The 17,913-nt window shown below is 43.9% G+C and overlaps 1 protein-coding gene across 1 annotated transcript in view; it reads right to left on the bottom strand.

Moving 5' to 3' along the window:
* The window catches only part of CTNNA1 (catenin (cadherin-associated protein), alpha 1, 102kDa), a 176,610-nt gene that overhangs the window by 2,155 nt on the left and 156,542 nt on the right, over positions 1-17,913 (bottom strand). The window contains exons 11-17 of the mRNA XM_012646360.1: positions 15,540-15,696; positions 8,342-8,542; positions 7,642-7,793; positions 4,075-4,185; positions 2,468-2,649; positions 2,221-2,326; positions 365-499 (exon numbers count right to left, since the gene is read on the bottom strand). Of these exons, the coding sequence (XP_012501814.1) occupies positions 365-499; positions 2,221-2,326; positions 2,468-2,649; positions 4,075-4,185; positions 7,642-7,793; positions 8,342-8,542; positions 15,540-15,696 (1,044 nt within the window). The remainder of the gene's footprint in view (positions 1-364; positions 500-2,220; positions 2,327-2,467; positions 2,650-4,074; positions 4,186-7,641; positions 7,794-8,341; positions 8,543-15,539; positions 15,697-17,913) is intronic.

Here is a 17,913-nt window from a genome sequence, read left to right as displayed (position 1 = left end):
AGGAAAAAGAGACAGCTACCACTCGGACACTTTGGAGGGTTTTTGAGAAAGCAGCCTAGCTGTGTCTACTTTATAATTTTTGAACCGGCTTAATTCTTCTCTGGGGGAAGAAAAGCAAGGAAGATAAAAATACTCTTCCCCAGCAAGTGGCCAGCCCTTGTAATGGCTCCCAGCTGTCACCAAAAAGAGCTGCAGTTCAGCAAGGAGCAGACAGGGTGTAGACCTTGGCCACCAGGGACCGAGACATAACTTGGGGTTTGTATACAGCACACGCTCCCTGTCCAGGGCAGCTGAGGAGCATATGTGGACAAGAGGCTACTTTCCTTTTGACAAGGCTCAGCGCAGTCCCACTGACAGCACTTACCCCAGAGACAACGAGCTCCCCGCCGAGATTCTGCACCTCGGCCTTGACTTTGCTGCAGATGTTGAGCTGGTGGCAGTAGAGAGCGATGCGCTGCAGGTAGGCCAGCAGGTCCTGCTTGCAGGCCGAGTCTGGGCACTGACGGGAACACAAGCTTAGCACCGAGCACTCCAGGCCTGGCCCAAGCACCACCCCACCCCCAAGGCTTTCTGAATGCCTCTGTGTGGCACAGATACGCTTCCTCGCTTTGGCCAGAGCAAAGGGTAAGAGAGATGAATTATCCAATTACCTGGGCACTCCGGTGCCTTGTCCGCTCTGCCTGGGGATGGAGGCAAGCGAGATGATGGAAGTCACTCACGGACCCCTATGCTGCACAGCACTGGCTGTACAGTAAAGACCTTCTGAGGCTTCCTCTGACTCAGTACATGACAGCAGGGAAACCACCACTGCCAAGGACTCTGCCTCTGCCCTTAGAGCAGGTGGAAGCCTGTGTTCCTCAAGGTGAGAAAAAGCCTGAGCAAGCAGGAGCCTGGTTATGGAGAGAAGTCAGCACGTTCTGAGCAAGGTAAGATAACCACCCAAACAGCTCTTCTGCTCAACTGCCATGCACACGATAAATGCCTGATAACAGAAGACACTCACTCTAGGCCAAGGTGGAGGATGAATGAGTAAACCAAAGCAAGGAAAAGAATACCTGTGGATGGCTAAGTCCTGACCAGTCACAGAGAAAAGGGCAGCCCAGTTCCTGTCTTGCTGCTAAAACTTAGGCTTTGGGGGATTCCTGGATCAGGGCTGGCTTAGAAGGCTTTACCCAAAGAAGGAAACACAGAGAACACGTCTCAAGTGTTTACAGAAAACATTTTCTTCCATTGCAGCTGGGACACAGTGAATAACAAAGAGGGGTATAAAATGAGGCCTTGGAGACCATAAGCAGCCATGGCAGAACCATGTCTGACTTGCATTTTTAGATGACAGTGTTAGTGGCTGTGTGAAGAGTGGAAGAGAAGGAAATCAGTTAGGAGGGGCTGTGGAGGTCTAGACTGAGCTGGTGGTTGCAACCAGGAAACGACCGGTTTGTGCATCTGGCCAGTAGAAGCAGCAGGGCTTACGACTGGACTGCGTGAAAGAGAGGAGAGTCAAGGATGACTTCACAATCTTTGGCTTGAGTACTAAGGGATAGCTGTCACTCATCCTGTGTCCTAGCTGAGGCTGAGAGTTTGTCAACTACAAAGAAAAACTATAACTGAGAAAAAGCTTCTCTGATAAGTCTTGGAGCATCAAAGGAATGTGTTACAACATTTCCCGGAGTAGGAACCACATTTTTGGACCTACGGGTATGAGGGAATAAAGGGATGACGGTGGGGTGGTTGAGGACGTAGAAGCCTGTCCCCAACTGGGTACGTTAGCCTTAAAGCACTGGCTCAGTGGGCCCTGATTCTCGTATGCAATGAACCCTTTAGAAGAGGCTCTTACACGTGTGGTTCCAGTGTGTCAGGGTTTACAGAAGCAGCTCCTGCCCAGAGTGGAAGTTCTGGAGAGAAAGACTAGACATCATAAACAGCAGAGGCTGGTTTTAGCTATCAAGTGATGGAAGATTTTAAGACTCACACACCTGCTCCAGAGATGTGCTCACGTGCACACTGGGCCTAGCTCCTAAGATTTGTCAAAAAAGAAACAGGAATAAAGAAATCCTTAAAACTGTATGCTGTTTAAGTAGATTAGTAAGGTAAGACAATGTTTAGAGAGGAAGGTCAAGAGTGCTGTGGCCCATGAAACCTGTCCTTGTAGCCACCTCAGGAATGGACCAGGCTTGGCTGCTAAGCCCTACAGGAGCTTAGAGACCCACGTCTGTCTCTTACATGGTCTGCGATGGTACGTCCAAGCTTATCCATCCTGGATCCTGCCTCAGCAATTTTCTTGGCAGCACTGATCACATCGGATGTATTTTTGAGTGGTCCTTTACCTCTGAAAAGAGAGAATGAGCATAATTGTACATGAAGCCCCTCATAGTGGAGATGAGTGGAAAACAGGAGATGTCTTCAAAGCACCATGGCAAGGAAGAAAGCTGCCCTCCTGGCAGCCTGGTGGGGGCTGGGCACTGCTCACCGGGTGAAGTCGGTCATCTCCATCATAATCATGCACATCTGCTTGGCCAACACGATGATGTCGTTGCCACTGTCATCCCATTTGGACACTTCAGCATCCAGCTTGCTCTTTTCTTCCTGGAAGCTGGCCACCTGTTCCGCAATCTTCGCTTTTTGCTCCTGGGGAAGCTGAGCCATGATCGCCTATGATCAGAAGCACAGAAAGCTCTTATATAAAGAGAGTATGACGTTCTCAGAGTGCATTAGCCAAGAATATTTCCAACAGGCAATCTATGACATAGATAGGATAATGCTTTAATAGGTTTCATTTTGCCTGAAGGGCTATTTCTTCTTGTTTTTTTTTTTACAGAAACTTACAGCAGCCTGAATTTCTGACCCACTTTCAAGAACAAATTTTAGTGTAGAGGAAAACAGAGTATGAGGGGTAGAAGGTTAATGTGGAAGCTTTGTAATCACACCTGTGCAGGGAGATAAGCTAGTATAACTTAATTTTTTTTTGAGACAAGGTCTTGCTCTATCTCCCAGGCTAGAGTGCAGTAGCATCATCATAACTCACTGCAACCTCAAACTCCTGGGCTCGAGTGATCTTCCTGCCTCAGCCTCCTGTGTAGCTGGGACTAAAGATGCACACCACCATTCCCAGCTAATTTTTCTATTTTTGGTAGAGATGGTGTCTTGTTCTTGCTCAGGCTGGTCTCAAACTCCTTGCCTCAAGCGATCCTCCTGCCTCGGCCTCCCAAAGTGCTAGCATTACAGGTGTGAGCCACCATGCCCGGCCTATAAAAGTCTCATCCTCTGCTTTCTGTGGTAGCGAGAGGAAATGAGTGGAGCCCTTTCCCTGGTGGGCCCTGAATGGACATTTCCAACTTTTCAAGGTGAACTGAAAGTGGTTTTAGAATGGAAATTTTGAAGAAAGAGGGCAGACGAGAATTTGCCAAAGAGTATTCATTTTAGCTACTTGACATGGCATTTAGACTGTATTAAAGCAGCACTTGGAGGCCTGTCGCCCACCGAAAGCCCATAGACCCAGGGCTGGGGCTCCTCCCTCTCAGCTTCCCAAAGTGCTCATGACCAAGTAGGGCTTAAGACAGGGATATGCTTGCTGTGCAGGATGGAATTCCAAGGAGTGAAATAAAAGACTCCTTAGAAATATTTCTTGGCATCTTCCCAAAAACATAAATGCTATTGATTGAAGATTTAATGACTCAAATGAATGCAGTGGCTCTGACTGGTATTCTTGAATGTACCACTGTTATTTTTTGAAACCCATGAATAATTAAATAGTTCATACCCATGGTATCATTGAGATGGTCAAAGGCAGCAATCTTTTTCAAATTTTACAATCCTTTCAACAAATGTTGCATTGACTAAATCCTAGGCCTTTCCTGACCCAGGGCTCTATCATAAAGCAAAGCCCCAGGGCACAGCTGAGGAGGCACTTTGGAGGAACCTACAATTGACTAGCAGGTGTCACGATGTCGGTAACATCAGTCCTACTGCCAGAGAAAGGACAGAATGGGGTTCTGAATACTGAGAGTTTTTTCCTGGAAAAGAAAAGGGCAGGGCCTAACAGGGACAAGTGACACTGCCCCAGGAGGGCCTCCTTACCCGGGCGCTCTGGCCAGCTATCAGCTGATCATCTTCTGTCTGGACGCTTGTCCTGCTTCTGACGTCGAAATCTTCTGTCTCAAAGTCGGAGTCATCCAACTCCTCAGGGGTCTGCCCACCAAGAAAGAGATCGAGAGTCAGACATAGCCCTGGGCCACTCACCAGAGCCTCTTGGCCAGGGGCAAGGAGGCCCCAAATACTGGATTTTACTTGAGTGTCCCAGTGGTGCGGGCAGTAACGTTAAAATTGCTCATCATTCGTTCTGGGGCCATGCCGGGCCCCACACCAGCCCTTCCCATGGAGCCTGGTTTCTTTCACCATGTGCACGGCTGTTTCTACCATGGAGCCAAGATTCTCTTTGTATCACACATGGCTTTCACTTTTTAACATAATTCCCCAACACTGCAGCTTAAGACAAAGGTGAAAATTGTCCTGGGTGGAAAAGATGCTGACTTAAAAACAGAAGTGTTTTATACAGCATTAAGATTTGTATAACTTCCCTACTTTATGGCAAAAAGAAAATTAAATTAGTATTGGGCCTTCTGTTAGGGTACCAAGGCTGCTTAGAGGACTAAAATAGGCAATGTGTTTTAAAGTATTCTTTTGACTTTTATCAAAGGAAAAGAGGGAGAATATGGCAGGTAAGGGCTGAGTAAATACCAAAGGGACTGATTACTGGTCCTAGCTCTTTGCTTTAATCATGAAATAAATCTCTTATTTTGCACAAACCACCAGCCTCTCGTGATTAGCTACTGACTTGAAACATAATGTCGTTTTCTGGCAGTTATCAGTAAGGGGGCAGCAGGCAAAACAGCTGGGGTTGGCTCTCGGCCCGGCAGGCTGGCCTGTGACAGGGAGGGCAGTGAGGCGAGTCCCTCATCTGCCCAGGACCGAATCCAAGCCCAGCCCGAGGACTTGCTGTGAGGTTAAAATGAGGGGACGTGTGAGAAGCGCTCTGAAACCCCAGGAGTGTCTAGGCTTTGTCCCGGGATGAGAAGAGGAAAGAACAGTGGGCGGTCACACAAGGCACCAGAGAGCCACAGAGAGTATATCAGCACAAGGTCCTGTTGACTTGGTGGCACAAAACATGATGCCACAGTTGCAGATACCTTCAGTGCTGAGTCTGTTAAGGAGCTTTTCGAAGGCGTGCCTCCTACCACCATCTCTGCTTCCCGACCTCCCCAGCAGCCCATCCTGGACCCAAGACCTGTTCTTGCCAAGAAAAACCAAATAACTTTTTTTCTTTTATTCAAGTATTTGTTGGGTATCTGTGTGCTAAGCACTGTTCTGGGCCCCAGAGATACAAAGTGACTGACAGGCAAAATCCCTGCTCTCACATATAGTCTAATGGGAGAAATGACAACCAACCAACCAACCACATTGTATGACATAATAAAAGTGATCAGTGCTATAAATAAATCAGTGATAAATAAAGCGGGAAGGTACTCTCAAAGCAGTGCAGGTGGCAACATGGAGGTAGCTGTGGGTAGAGTGTCTACCTGGGGAACCAGATGAATAGCAAGGAGGCCACAGAAGAAGGACTCAGCTCACAGGCTCAGTCCTGTGAGCAAAAGGGAGAGCAGTAGGAGAGGAGACCAGAGAGGTGACAGGTTCAGGTTCCAAAAGACCTTGTAGGCCAGTCTAAGGACTATGTGGCCTTTGAAGAGTATGGTGCAGAAGACAGCATGATCTGACTGAAGCTTAGAGGAATCACTCTGGCTGCCCTGGGGACAATGAGACTGCAGGCACCTAGGGATGGGAATAGGGAAACCAGCTGAGAGGTGCTGGGGGCTTGCACATGGGTGAGAACATGTTCAGATTCCCCACTGTGAAGGTAAAGCCAATAGGATTTGCAGATAGAGCAGAGGTGAGGTATGAGACAAAAAGAGGAATCAAAGGGAATCCAAGGTTTGGGCCTGAGCAAGGGAAGACGGAGCTGCCGTCAACTAACCTGTGCCAACTGCATGGAGCAAGCTGGGGTTTAAAAGATCAGGAGCTTGTTCTTGGGCGTAGGAAGCCTGAGAGGAAGTAGGCAAGTTGGCTGGACAAACTGGAACTTAGAGTCAGCCTTTAGATGGGATTCACAGGGAACCACACACCAAGGGAGTGAGCATAGGTGGAAAAAGAGAAACGGTCAGGGACTCTACAACAGGCCACACCAATGTCAGCAGGTTCAAAATGGGGGAGAAACCAGCAAAGGAGACTGGGGGGGGAGGGGGCGGTTTCTTCCCTTTAAAATGGAAGAAGTAACAGCAGGCAGAGGGATCTGTTAAGAGTGTCCCAGTGCAGGGGATGGCCTCAGCCAGGAGCACTGCTAAGAGCACCCATGGTGCTAGAGGAAACAGAGTCCCTGGCATAGGGGTGGGAGGTGGGGATGGGGGGTTCTAATGGCCTCAGTATCCGCAGTGAAACTGGCAACAAGGCCAGATAGGAGGGGGCGCATGTGGGTGGGTGGGCGAGTGCCTACTGCAGGGCACCAGGGCCCACTCGCAGCCACGCTCCAGCAACCCTCATTAGGACGGCTGTGCTGACCCACACGATGCTCAGCAGGTGAGAGGAGGATTTTGCCAGCACGGCACTTGGTAAGGCCAGTGCAAGGAAGTAAGACAGGGCAAAGGAGTGATTATATTGGCAAACACGGACTCAAACGTATACAAGGAGTGAAACAAGGACCCGAGGAGGTAAGAGTGACAAATGGGGAGGACACACCAAATGAAGACCATGGTGGATTCAAAGGATTGTTGGGAGTCACAGCTAGAGGGAATAGGCTAAATGGTAAAATGGGGAGGGGTGCAGACAGTGGCGTTGGCAAGGGCTGAGGTGCGGCTATGGAAGTGAGTCGAAGTCGGGGCAGGACAAGACATCAAGAAACTGAGGGGCCTAGGGGTTGGAAGGATGATTCTTGAATTAAGATAGGAATAGTGTCAGAGAGCAGGACAGTAAGCAAGGAGCAAGAGCCCAGATGCTTCACAGGCCTCTTTCCTCTGCCCTTGCTACAAGCCCTCCGGGCTGACCACACTTCTGCCCTAGAAGGCTTCTTCCCAGAGCAGGTGTACTTCCATTTAGCTATGGGGAGAGAAGCTCGACACTTGGCCACAAGCCTGGGAGCATCACCAGGGGCTGCCACAGTCCCTAATCCTCACTCTGAACACCCTGGGGTTCTAGCATCCTGTCTGCCTGCAGCCTCCTCCAGGAGAGGGGCACTCCATGTGAAAAATCACTTCAGCCTGCAGTAACAAAATTCTCCCTTCTCTGAAATTAGCTTAAGAACCTTTACTTTCTGTAATTTCCTTTCTTACTCAAACTGAAGCCTCGCATTGTGGAGACTGCCCTAAATTAAATCGTCAACTCATGCTAGTTCCCCTTCTCAGCCCAAGTTTGAGCTCTAACTTACAACTAACAGTCATTTTAGACAACATAATTAAATATATCTCATTCTAACAGCTTTTAGATTCATGGTTTTAATATACTGCCACTGCATCTGCTGAGTTCCAGAATGATGCATTGCTCGAGTTTAACAAATGATAAGAAAGAAGCTGTTAAAATGTCTGAAATGCAGTTACTCACCCTTATCATCAACACGGCTTTTCTGATGTCCCGGATGCCATCGTATACCAGGCGGGAGGCATCGATAAACTCGTTCTCATCCATGGGCTGGGCAGGATCTGAGCTGAGGGCTTCCACGGCTGCTTCTACTTGCTCAGTAAACCGTGGCATGACTGCAGAGAAGAGAGGCATGGCAGATCCCCCTGGTCCAGCACACAGCATCGTTCCACCGGCCTCCCCAAACCCCCAAGGCAGACAGAAAGAGGGGAGGCTTATGATGAAGAGCCTCTGCTTCTACCTATGTGAAGCGTATTTACGATTGAAATAAATTAAATGCAGTATTTTAGAAAGACTAAAATCATCTTCTTTGTCTCTGCAGTATAGGTTTTAGATGGTTAGAACCTGAAATGAGAACTTGAAGCCTTGTTTAAGAATGGGAACCACGTTAATTTAGTATTTATTCACTAATAGGAGACTTAACTCAGAAGTTCATATTAAATAGTGTGTTCAGAATTAGTCCCAGGATTACTCATGAGATACACATGAAGAAAATGTGCTTGTGAAGCCTGAATTTGATTGACCAACTTCTCACGGGTCTGAAGTACCAGGACACCAGAGTTCTGACTGCTTCCTAAGCACAAGGCCAGAGCTAACAGGATGGCCTGCCCTTCCCAGGCCGACTGTGTGTGGGGAGCACTGGAAACGGAGAGAGTCCCTGTACCTGTGTTGGACAGCAGCTTAGTGGCTTCCAGAACCTTCTCTGTATACACTCCTGGCTCATAGTTGTCCATCTCTGAGGTGACCACGTGAATGACTCGGGCTGCCCGGCCTCGAATTGCACCAGCCGTGCGGTCCAGCCCATCCACATCTTTCTCTTGGAGAGCAATGACACATTTGTTCACATCTTCCAAAATATGATTCTCTGAGGAACAAGCAAAAAGCTGCATGAGGGAGATGGCTTTCCATGACAATCCTAAGTTGGCATCCATCATTTATTGCATGTTTGCTTGGTGCCAGCCACAGTGCCAAAAGCTTTACATGTATCATTTCACTGGAGACACCAGATTAACTGTTCCACAGAAACTCAGCCTGTGATCACCCCCAAGAGTAACAATCTTCATTCCGGATTTAAAAAAAAAAAAAAAAAAGAGAGAGATGCCTATCTTTGAGGCACAGTTGTTTCTTTCTGTAAGCCAGGCAGAAAATTCTTACATAGAAACCTCAGTAACTGCTCCTCCTCAATAATTTCACTGATTTTATGTCCCAAACAAAGTCTAAACTGGGACAAAAGTTCACTGTCAGGCTTTATCCACCCTGGCCTTCCCCTCTCCTGCTAGGAGATGCTGATGATACTCAAGACGATCTTTCAGCAAGCCCTGGGATAGGAGAAGGTGCTAGAAAGCAGACTGAAGTCTCCTCTGGAGGGCGCTAAGGGATGAGGTGAAATATTTAGTAACCCTGTCATGGTAGGCAGATAGGCCTGCTGTGATGTTTACCTCAGAGGGTCCTTACAGGCAGAAACCCTTGAATCCTGTTAAGCTGACAAATGGCTGCTGCCAGTTGGAGGACATACCAAAACTACTTTTCCTCAAGGCAGAAAGCTACTGTATTTTTAGGAACCCCAGAGCAAGGGGTTCACTTGTTCAGCCTCATCTGTAACAGCAAAGTGGAAACAATCAAAATGTTTAAGAGAAGAGTGGATAAATGAATTATGGGTACTATGCAGATCTGTAGGGCAAACCTAGAATGGAAGAGGGAATGTTCTCACTGACCCAGAACTACAGAGACCACTAACAAACAGTCCAAATGATGGGGCTGCCCAGACTCCATGCAGTGGGCAGGCAACACGAAGGAAAGCCCCAGGTTGTCACCTGGCCATTTCCTTCCTACTCACGAAGGAGTTTCTTCAAGACACGTAAGAATTCTTAAAAGCAGCAAGACCTGCTCACTCCCCGAAACTGTGAGAGTGCCTGGCATGATAGGTGAAAGACTCACGGGCCAAGTTTCTCTGGAGGAGCCAGAACAATACGGGAAACGCAATCTGTTTAAGAAACACATCTGGACTTTTTTTTTTTTTTTTTTTTGCCAGTCCTGACCTAATGTTTTGTCATGTCATTATCCAGGACTGGTTTCTGATTTAATCCACTTCCAGAAGACACTGTCCCTTCCCTCACAACCTCTGCTAACATACTCAGCCAAGTTATTTATACATGACAGTATCTGGAACGGAGATAACGAATAAAGCCACTGTGGTGCCAGAGCTTTAGGCTTCATTCAGAATGCCCCATAGACCAGGAGAACTCTCCTCTCTTTAAGTTCCCAACAGACTGTAGGCAGAGACTCCAGAAGGGTCTTTTTGTTCTGAGGCCACAGATAGGATAGAATAAGATGAAAAATCACAATAAGAAAGAAAGAACCAATGATGTGAAAGAACTGAAAAAAAGATTTAGTAAAAACACCTTTCCAGGGAAAGCCAAGGTATTATAAGAATTCCTGTTAGAGAAGGGAAAGAGATTACTGCAGTATAGTTAAGACTATATTTTGGGCTCTATTAATTACAAATTATGAGACTTGCTAAGGTTTATACAACTGTACTACTGAAAGATTAAACATATTAAGCTTCTAGCATAAACAAATTTTAACAGGGATATTTGAACCAATTACAAGAATAAATGGATTTGGAGCCCATCACAAGCACCTTTTCTTTTATGTACAGATCTTAAACAAACAAGCATCTTTTATCTACAAACTTTACATCCTAATTTAAACTGAACCATACAAGGCCTTGGGTTACAAACTGCTGCTTTTACTGATCTAACTGATACGTGAGATGTAATGTGGACTTTACTATGGAAAGTAAAGGAGTAAAAAAGAAAAGAAAAGATGCTCCTGACAAAGTATGAACCGACGTTTTCTCATATCATTGATTTGAAGACTCATCCCTGTTTCAGGATTGTTAATACTTGGGGGCGGGGGGAGTACATCTTAGAATCAGTGAAGTACAGCATTCCTTTTTGTTCATGAAACAAAGTAACCCAAACTTCCACCAAGGACTTGTTAACCTTTGTCTAGACCCCTCTGTAGTTTAAAAGAAAAAAAAAATCAATTTAGACTTTCTTGAATTCAAACTGGCTTCCTAACAGAGAATCCAAACCAGGAAAGGGTATGCCATTTTTTAGTGACAAAGACTTCTATTTCAGGAAGCTGACTAAAGTTGTACTCTCTACCCTTACAGAACAGCGTCTCTAGGAAAGCCACTGCCCAGGACGTAGCACCAAACCTGCTCTCTGCAACTAAACCCTAGGGGGGAGTGAGGATCCCCTGGTCATGTGAAAACATGGGGGGTTAGGAGGCACTCACATTAACAGAAACCATAAATCATTTTAGCTTTAATTGAATTTCCAAGGAAACTCAGCATAGGTCCATTGTGAGTAGACACACCAATCCTATGGAAGACTATTCAATTCAGTCTTTATTTGTAGGTGCGCTTCGAACAGGAAAAAAAATTCATACATACCGAACAATCTATAAACATGCACAACTACGTGTAAATGAACATAAAAGGATATTATGGATACTATTGTATCTTTTTCACTTGAAAACCTTTCTACGTCTGGCCCTACAGATCCACCTCATCCATTTTAATGGCTGCATAGTACCCTACTAAACAGATGGAGAGACCATAATTTACTTATCCAGTCTTTTCTTGGAATTTCAGTTGAAAAAAACTTCCTTGTACAGGTATTCTGTCAAACATTTGTGACATAACCCTGAGGAAAATTTCTAGCAATGAGATTACTCAGTTAAAAGGCATGTATGTTCAAAGTAGACATGTGGTACCTAATTGCCCTACAGGAACCACACCAACTGGCATCCTCCAAGAAGCTGCAAGAACCTCAGTCCACAGCGTATAACAGGGCCTGTTCTTTGTGCCTTTTGCCCTGGATATCTTGAACAGTGCAGCCTGTGCACATGTAGGAAATGATAACAGTTTCACACTGTATGTAGAGGACCTGCTATATGACAGGCACTATTCTGAGTATGTGACTTTTAACTCTTCTATGGTAGGCTTTTTTTTTTTTTTTAAATCACCATTAATGAAGAAACCAGGACACATAAGTTCTGAGTGATTCACCCAAAGCTGCACAGCTAGTGCGCATGGAACTCAGAAATCAAACCTTCTAACTTCACCACTACCTATTATCACTAGATCTGAAGAGTCTCTGATCTACAGTTTTGCATTTTTGCTATTAAACACACAAAACCAAAAATTAGGTCCAATAATCCTTTTATTTAATGGCCTCCTAATCAAACCAAATTCTTTGGACACACTGACACTTAATGAAGGAGAGTACAAATTACCACTCTTATGTGTTGCTCCAAAGTATTTAATGCAACATTGTTTCCAAGAGCATTTGGTAAAAAATGTTAATAAACCCAATTAGCTACTCTAAGCAACCACTTGCATCTTTTTAAAAAGGGAGCCAAAATTTCAACACGTGAAAGAGAAAGTAAATAGCATTTCCATGGAAAACATTTATCAAATACAATTCAAATGAGATTCAAACAGTCTTTATCACTTTGATAAATTTCAAACCACTCTCCTTAAGGGATCAGTCAATATAAATATATTCTTGGTTTGCTGAATGCTCTCTAGCATCCTAAACCATCTCTAATATTTACAAGGCTGTATTCTGAATAGAATAGCTTGGGGAAGAGGAGACACTGCCCCTGCTTCCTGGGGGTAGCATGCAAGTCTCCTTCTTACATGCAAATGCCAAGGTCTCATATTTGGCATGCAGTGATCCAAGTTCCCCCTGCCCTACAGCCTCATAAAATGCTGGTGTTGGGGTCTTGGTGGCTGTACCAGATTATACACAAGATGACTATTACTATTTGGGCCACAAATCAGGACATGACTTGAGATGAGTAAGACAGAACTTCTGGAACCAATGTGACAATATCCAGGAAGAGCAGAGATGAAGCAGCAGAAGGTCCTCAGCCCTATTCCATAAATACTTTTCCTTGGATGGTTCTCAGTGACTGGGCAGGGCTTCAGCAAATATCCAGGACTCATGGATTCCAAGAGAATTTGATGGTGTAAAATTATTAGTGGAAATATTCCACAAAACCTCTCACACTGCACCAAAGGGCCTTAAGACCCCAGGATATAGTAGAAAACAACCACTCCAAGGAGTCAAGGAGCATCCTTACATTTCATTTAGTGCAATTCCATGAAGCCCACCTGCCTTAAGCCAGATCCTGTGCTGGGTACTTGCCAGGTAGCCCCTCCATTAAGAAACAAACCTTTCTCACTGTGGGGCCCCTGAAGTACCAGTGTGCCTCAGGGCCAGGGAAACTGGCAAATGGGGCAGGTCAGGTGAGGCCAAGACATGGCTTCTTACCTGAATACTGGCCATGACTGCTGCAGATGACACCTCCCAAGACTGTGTGTCAGATGAGATGGGGAGACATCTCTAGTCCACCCACATAAAGCTAAAGCTGCCACGCGTGAGGCAGGTGTGTGAGGGTACAGGAGTCTGAATGCTGAAAAGTAACGGGTCATTCCAGTAGGAATCTGCACAAGCATCTGCTTATCTCCTCCCTTCGCCCATGCCCCTAAAAAACGTACCATAAAAATCAGAGGCATTGTGAATAATAGCCTTGCCCTATTAATTATTTAATTACTCGACATTCCTAAGCAAGTCTGTGACAGAACATTAGAAAAACACACCAGGTAGACCTCTAAAATTCAGATGCTCTGAAAACAGCACTTTCTGACAGAGAATTGTTCCGTGTTTTTATTTGCCAAATAGAAACTGTCTAAACTCCTTTCCATCAAGTCAACCCTCTCTTATACATCTGCATGAAAACTGAACACACTCACCAAACAAATGTGTATCTCTTAAAGAATATGATTTCTCTTTATCGTTCTTCTGTTTTATGTCAGATACCCTAAAGATACTGCCTGGATTTGTTGCTGCGGAATCCCTTTTTGTTCTTTGATTTGAAGAACGTTGCATGAAGGACATTTGATTTCACTACATTTTATTTTGCTGTAAAAAGGACTGAAAATCCCTTGAGAACAAGCCTGACATATATCCAACCTAATCACAAAAAAAGTAACTTTAAGATTGTAGTATATTGCGGGAGGGGGGTTGCATTTAGATTTCAGAATTTGTTGTTTGCTTAAAAGTGTGCTGTGAAGGTGGAATGTTTTTCTCTAAACCTATGAAAAAGAATAATTCAGTATTTCATTGGGAAAAACAACAGAAGGCCAAGATTTCCCAAAAAAGCCATTGCTGCATTTTTGGCACCTGCAAAGATGTGCTTGCAAATGAGTTTTTGTTTTAAAGTACTAGTACCTGCAATTTGGCAGCCTTGCAGCAACATGGTTTACCCCTCCTCTTGCAGTTTACGATTGCCTGCTCTCCACTTTCAAGTGAAGTCAAGGCTATCAGTCCCAAGGAGAGAGTGCGAAGACAGGAAAGCATTGCTATGCGGAACACATGGTCACCCTTATATAGGTCACCGCTGGAGGACTGTGCTGTGCATGTACTTAAGCCCTGCTTCTGTTTCAAGCCCCACTGCCACTCATATCTCCCACATTCTAGCCTGTGGTTCCCTGGAGTGACAGGTAGTTTCAGCCCTAGAAGAACTCAGCCACTGACTCTGCCCACAGCAACTGGCCTCAGGAAGTCTGGCGCTTTCAGTGAGCAAGCTGTGCAGCCGAGGGCAACAGAGGCCCTGTTAAATGGAGAATGCATTTATAGTTATTCAACTCCAAGGAGATGGGATTAAAATTTATCTCTGTGTGATAAACACTGAATTGCATTTGACAGACATTTTCTATATGAATGCAATTTACTATGTCATTACCCGTTTATGTTTGTATAATGAAATCAACTGTTTTTGTGAGGTGAATTATCTAGATTTATTTTTTGCAAGTTCATAATTAAATGGCACTTAAATATTTCCTCTCTGTTTTCTATCTGTGCATCACGCAGACAGTGAGTCTTTGGAAAAGTAGGCAGTTAAACTATGATCATTTCTGAGAGACAGAAGAGAAGCTTTCCAAGAAGGGAAAAAATTATTTTAAAAAAGAAATTAAAGGTGATGCCGAGAATCCATTCTCCTCAGTTTCATAGGCTCACAGCAAATCACCACAGCCTCTACCAGGATACAGCTCAACGCTTTTTCTAAAAACAATAGTGGCAAGAGGGGTGGACGGTTATAGTGCTCTACAGGTCACAGATGGAGGATCTCATTCTGTGCAAGCAAGGAAAAACCTCTGCCAGCAAGCTTTCTTTTCCTTTTCTTTTTTTTTTTTTTTTTTTGAGACAGAGTCTGACTGTGTTGCCCAGGCTAGAGTGCCGTGGCGTCAGCCTAGCTCATAGCAACCTCAGACTCCTGGGCTCAAGCGATCCTCCTGCCTCAGCCTCCCGAGTAGCTGGGACTACAGGCATGTGCCACCATGCCCGGCTAATTTTTTCTATATATATATTTTTAGTTGTCCGATTAATTTCTTTCTATTTTTAGTAGAGACGGGGTCTCACTCTTGCTCAGGCTGGTTTCGAACTCCTGAGCTCAAACAATCTGCCCACCTCGGCCTCCCAGAGTGCTAGAATTACAGGCGTGAGCCACCGTGCCCGGCCTGCCAGCCAGCTTTCTAATTCATGCTTTCTAGGATTGGGACCACCCCTGCCACAACAGCAACATCTCCAATCCCATCTCCCGTTGCTCAGGAGGTGGTGGTGGCCTTTTTTTTTTTTTTTAATTAAAATGAAAACCTGCACAATATTATTGCTAGAATAATTTACCTGCCCAGACTTGGGGGCTTTTGGTTGTCCATTATTATAACTTAGACAAAAGTAATTATGCATATCCTCACATGCGTCTCTGGGGAACTAGCTCATTACCTGAGACAGCCAAGAAGTCATCAATGGAAGTAATGTCATCAACAGCATCTGTGAGAATGCGGACTTGTTTTTCCCACTGTTCCTTAAACAGATCCATGTTCTCTTGGGCCAATTTACTCTGTGGTTTTGCTGCTAAAGCTAATGCAGCATTGATAACCTGCAAAAGATATTAAAATTTATTGTTTACTCTTTTTCAGAGTCATGGAAATAAAACAGATGGGAAAATTTGGTCAGCAGAGTAGTGATGGCCTTGTCTTACATGCATTTCGCTAGGATACATAATATTAATACCATACGTTCCACCACGACTATTACGAAGATGAAATAGAGAATAGGTTTTATATGTCAAAGTTGAAGTAATATATATTTTATTTGGAAATTACAGAGAATTATAAAACAAATAAAAAGTACCTCTCGTTGCTCCACTCCACAATAGCAACTCAACAATTTTTAACATTAAATTCCAGGCTTTTTTCGTCTCACCCAGACACATAGGTAAATACATAAAAAACTACACAATTAGAATTATATGCTACATAAAAATGATTACCCTGTTTCTTCTTTTAAATACTTCTCCATATCATTAAATATATGTTAAAAACATTACCTGTTTATTATTTCATGTTATGGATGTACTATGTTACTCTCCTATTGTGGGATGTCTAGGTTGTCCCAGGTACCCACCACTATAAATAATCTCGTGATGAACATCTGGCATTTCAGGTTCTAGATACAGTGTTAAAATGCATTCATGAAAAATATATTCCCATTCCAAGCATTTTTTCTTTTTAATGGAGACATATTTGACATACAAAAAAAGTCACACAGAAAAGTATATAATCTGTTAAGTTTTTAAAATATTTTTTAAAAAGACAGCTTTATTGAAATAGAATTCATATATCATATAATTCACCCATTTAAAGTATATAACTCAATGATTTTTTTAGTATATTCACAGTTTCACAACATTTACCACATTCAATTTTAGAACATTTTCATCACTCCAGAAATAAACCTCATGTCCATTAGCAGCCATTCCCCATTTCCCTCAACTCTCCTCACCCCCATCTCTGGCAACCTCTAATTTACTTTCTGTCTCTACAGATTTGTCTATTCTGGACATTTCATATAAATGGAATCATATAATATGTGGACTTTCATATCTAGCTTCTTTCACTTAACATGTTTTGAAAGTTCATACAGGTTGTAGTATGTACCAGTACTTTGTTCTTTTTCATAATATTTTATGATATGGACATGTTGCATTTCTTTAGTCAGTCATCAGTTGATGGACATTTGACTTATCTCTACTTTCCGGCTACCATGAATAATGCTGCTATGAACATTCATACCCATGTTCCTGTGTTTTCATTTCTCTGGAAATGGAGCAGAATTGCTGAGTCATATGGTAAACTTTGTGTTCAACCTTTTGTGGAACTGCCTTACATTTTTACAAAGTGGCTGCAACATTTTACATTCCCAAAAATGTGTATGAGGGTTCCAGTGCCCTGTATCTTTACCAATACTTGTTACTCCCACCCCCCTTCTCTTTTGTTAATTCTAGCCATCCTGGTGGGTATGAAGGGATCTCATTTGTATTTACCTGATGGCTACTGATGTTAAAAATCTTTTTATATGCTTATTGACCATTTGTATTTATTCTTTGGAGAAATGTCGGTTCAGATCCTTTGATGTATTCATTGAGTAAGTGAATAATGATAGCAGTATGAAAATGAGCTGAAAGAATAATTAGTAGGATTTCTAGGTAGCAGATGCTTACGAGTTATTAGAAACAAATGTGTTTATAATAATGCAACTTGGAAAGGAAGTAAAAACAAGAGGAAACTGATGGTGATAAAGTGGAGATCTGGATGAGCAGGACTGGAGGCAGAGCTGACTAGAAAAGTTTGGGATGATCTTTTTGGTGCTTCAGATCATAATTCCCGATTTGTTGGAGAGGTATTCAAGAATGTTACTATCTTAGCCTCCAAAGGCTGTAGATGATAACTGATTAAAAAGGAATCAGACCCACTAGATTGGTGCCACTATTCTTCTTCCTTCCTAGACCATTAGAATTGGTAGACTATCAATTATAGATTCACAGGGATAAGGAACTGAGCCATCCAGTTTATTATCAATAGCCCACCACTTTCATTAAGTGTCTGGGTTTGGACAATAATTTGTAGGAAGAGACATCCTGTCTTTCTCACATGGTATGCTGTGGTGTCCCACATTTTCATCATTTTAATACTTATTCTTTGCCTCTTTTCCTTCTTGCCATTCTTTTTCCACTGGGTGTGTTCACCATTGTGGACCACTTTCTCCATTAACTCATTAATTCACAAATGTATCAATGTATCAGAGTGGAGCTAGA

This window comes from Propithecus coquereli, unplaced genomic scaffold, assembly GCF_000956105.1.
Source record: "Propithecus coquereli isolate 6110/MARCELLA unplaced genomic scaffold, Pcoq_1.0 Scaffold242, whole genome shotgun sequence".
In the NCBI taxonomy this organism is placed as follows: Eukaryota; Metazoa; Chordata; class Mammalia; order Primates; family Indriidae; genus Propithecus; species Propithecus coquereli.
Note: the sequence above shows the minus strand (reverse complement) of the source record. Positions and strands in the feature narration are given on the sequence as shown.